The sequence below is a fragment of the Arachis duranensis genome, chromosome 3 (assembly GCF_000817695.3).
Source record: "Arachis duranensis cultivar V14167 chromosome 3, aradu.V14167.gnm2.J7QH, whole genome shotgun sequence".
NCBI lineage: Eukaryota > Viridiplantae > Streptophyta > Magnoliopsida > Fabales > Fabaceae > Arachis > Arachis duranensis.
Window position 1 is genome coordinate 29,683,451 of NC_029774.3, and position 3,098 is coordinate 29,686,548.

Sequence of the window (3,098 nt, forward strand, 5' to 3'; positions counted from 1 at the left end):
ATATCTTTGGCAGGAATGTGCTAAGTGATTACATGTGTGGTGTGAGGAAGATGGCATGTGTGATTCTTGAGCTGATGGCTGAGGGATTGAACATTGAGGAAAAGAATGTGTTCAGCAAGATGATGATGGACAAGGAGAGTGACTCAGTCTTCAGGCTCAACCATTACCCTCCATATCCTGATAACTTCAATAATAATGGCAAAGGCATGATTGGTTTTGGTGAGCATACAGACCCACAAATCATATCGTTGTTGAGGTCCAACAACAGTTCGGGACTCCAAATTTGTCTGAGAGATAGGAGTTGGGTTTCAGTGCCACCTGATCAGAACTCTTTCTTTGTCAATGTCGGTGATGCTCTGCAGGTATATATGCATATTATAGTTTAATTTATTGTTGGAAGCCAATAATGAGACATATTCTTATTCCTGTTCCTATGGATAATTGCTTTGACATGTGGATACACTCATCTTCAAATCGTTTCATAAGGACTATAAAAACACTATACTTATTGATTGGACTCTCAAATTTATGTTTCCCAATCATGTTAGGAAACCAACACCCACAGCCAGCACTGCAAAAACAAAAATAAAAATTACATTTTTTTAAGAAAACCCAACAATACAAAAAAAAAAAACGACAAAAAAGCATTCTTTTAAATAATTTTTTTATTCTTTGTCATTTTTTTTTTTCAAAACACTATAATTTTATTCATCTATCACTAGTTATCACCAACCAGTCAACCACTATTTTTTGTTGTTACAGCTATTATTATTTATTATTCGTTACCAATTTTGGTTCTCATCCTAAATTTTAATTCTTAAATTTTATGTCTTAAAATTTAAATTTTATATTATATATTATAAAATTTAATCTTAAATTAATTTTATTTTATTTTATTTTTAAATATTTTTATTATTTTTAATTTTAGAATTTCTTATTCAAGATGACATGGAATTTGTACGAAAAACATAAAAACAAAATGTTTTTCGTATTCATGTTGTGTCAGCATGATTTTGCATACTATATTTGAAATGGAATATGCCACCCACTTTGTCTAGTCATCCTAAATATCTCATTTTCATTTGACGATTATTGTTATTATTATTATTATTAATATTCTTTTGTCGGGGATATGCATCCACAGGTTTTGACCAATGGACGGTTTCGGAGCGTACGGCACAGGGTTCTGGCAAACGGGTTGAAATCAAGGCTGTCAATGATTTACTTTTGTGGTCCACCTCTGAGTGAGAGAATAGCCCCATTGCCATCTCTCTTATTGAATGGAAATGAAAGCTTATACAATGACTTTACTTGGTTTGAGTATAAGAGTTCTGCTTATGCCACAAGACTCGCAGATAACAGGCTTAGTCGCTTCGAGAGAATTTCCACTACTTCTGCTTCCTCATAATGCACGAATATATTTTGTATGTGTCTTTATTTTTTTGTTTTTACAATTAAATAAGATTGTGTATTTGATGTCTCTATACTTTTATGTTAGGGCACTTGTCAATAGTGTATAGGACTTTAGTAATATACATATAAGATTTTGTTCCTTTAAGTCGTGGCGTCATAGGTAGAAATCTTGTGTTCAATATTGGCTTCATATTGCAAGTATAGTTTAAGTTCATGACCGTGTCTGTCTGTTGTTCTGACTTATCCGGCCTTGCTTCCCTTGTTCCTCAAATTTATGGCTTAATATAAATTAGACATCCAAAACTTATAGACAATAATTTTAACATATATAATTTATTATGCACAGTTTGACTTGTACTGTGTACCCATAAAAATACTAAAAGAGGATGCACTGATGAAGCAAAACGATGTTGAGTTTTTTATTGTTAAAAAACAAGTGCCGTTGCTTGTGATCTTGCCTCACCACGAGTCAAATAAAAAAGGGTATAGGTTCTCGTGACCATTAAAATTGAATTTGGCAGTTATGTGTCCAAGTCGTATTTTGGAGAGGAGACATCATAATAGTCACGAATTAAGGGGTTCTAGAGATTGTGGACATGAAGTTAAAATAAGATTCAAGAAATTAAATTCAGACACAACTAAATTGTTTCGACATATTTATGTTATTTTTTAGGAGGATTACTATCATTGTCATTTAAATTATATAAATGTAATTGGATTAACTCGTTCTAATAAGTAAATTATTAAAATGTGAAAAATCTATTAGAGTTTCTTAATTCAATTAGCAAAGCTCCAACAAGTTAAGTTAACGATCTAGGACGTGGAATATTTGTTGGAGTTGAGTCAATTAAAGTAATTTAAATAACCTAATTATTATCAATCACGAAAATTAGTTAAACTCATGATTCTCCTAAGTTCTTATTCTTAAGCCAAAACTAAGATTTTAGACTTTTAGTCATCCATTCCAAATTAAACATTAGCAAACAATTATAGTGCAGAAAATTACACCAATCCACTGCTTCAAAGAATTAAAAGTTAAACTTACAAAACTTGAAAAATTTAGCAAGAATTTAAATCAACATCTATATAAAACATGCATATCATAAGTGATCACAAAATAAACAAAAAAAAAAAGTTTCAATATGGGTCTAAAAAGGCAATATAGGTCTAAAAGGGATAAAATGGTTTAGCTTATAAGTTTAGGCACACGGACATGTTAAAATCCATATCTTGTGGGTCAAATACTCTAATAGGAAATTCTTCTTCTCTCAATAGGAGAGTCCTCTAAGAACTTCATGTTCTTTTCCAAAAGAGAGCTTTTTTATCCTGTTCAAATCTCACAAACGGTATTCTCACACAATCATTATGCTATCTAATCCATAAAAATTACCGCAAAATCTGAAATATACAGCGTAAAAAATTAGCAACATATAATATGAATAGCATAGAAGGTAAAGTCATTAAGCCCATCAAATTGGAAGAACTGAGGTATAAGAAGTTGTTTGAATGTGGTGGAAAAGATAATAAGTGATAAAGAGCTGAGCTTCAAAACTTGTAGGAATGCATTATTGGAAATGTGAAAATACCCACAAGAAATTGCATATACTGACATTGGTTTGAAAAAGATGTTATTCACCTTCAAAGACAGGAAGAGAGGGTTAGCAGATTATTCATAATGGTCCCTA

At 31.4% G+C, this 3,098-nt stretch overlaps 1 protein-coding gene across 1 annotated transcript in view; it reads left to right on the forward strand.

The window, feature by feature from the left end:
- The window catches only part of LOC107478422 (gibberellin 2-beta-dioxygenase 1), a 2,330-nt gene extending 703 nt beyond the window's left edge, over positions 1–1,627 (forward strand). The window contains exons 2-3 of the mRNA XM_016098558.3: positions 14–362; positions 1,145–1,627. Of these exons, the coding sequence (XP_015954044.1) occupies positions 14–362; positions 1,145–1,408 (613 nt within the window). The 3' untranslated portion in view covers positions 1,409–1,627. The remainder of the gene's footprint in view (positions 1–13; positions 363–1,144) is intronic.
- The last annotated feature ends 1,471 nt before the right edge of the window (positions 1,628–3,098 follow it).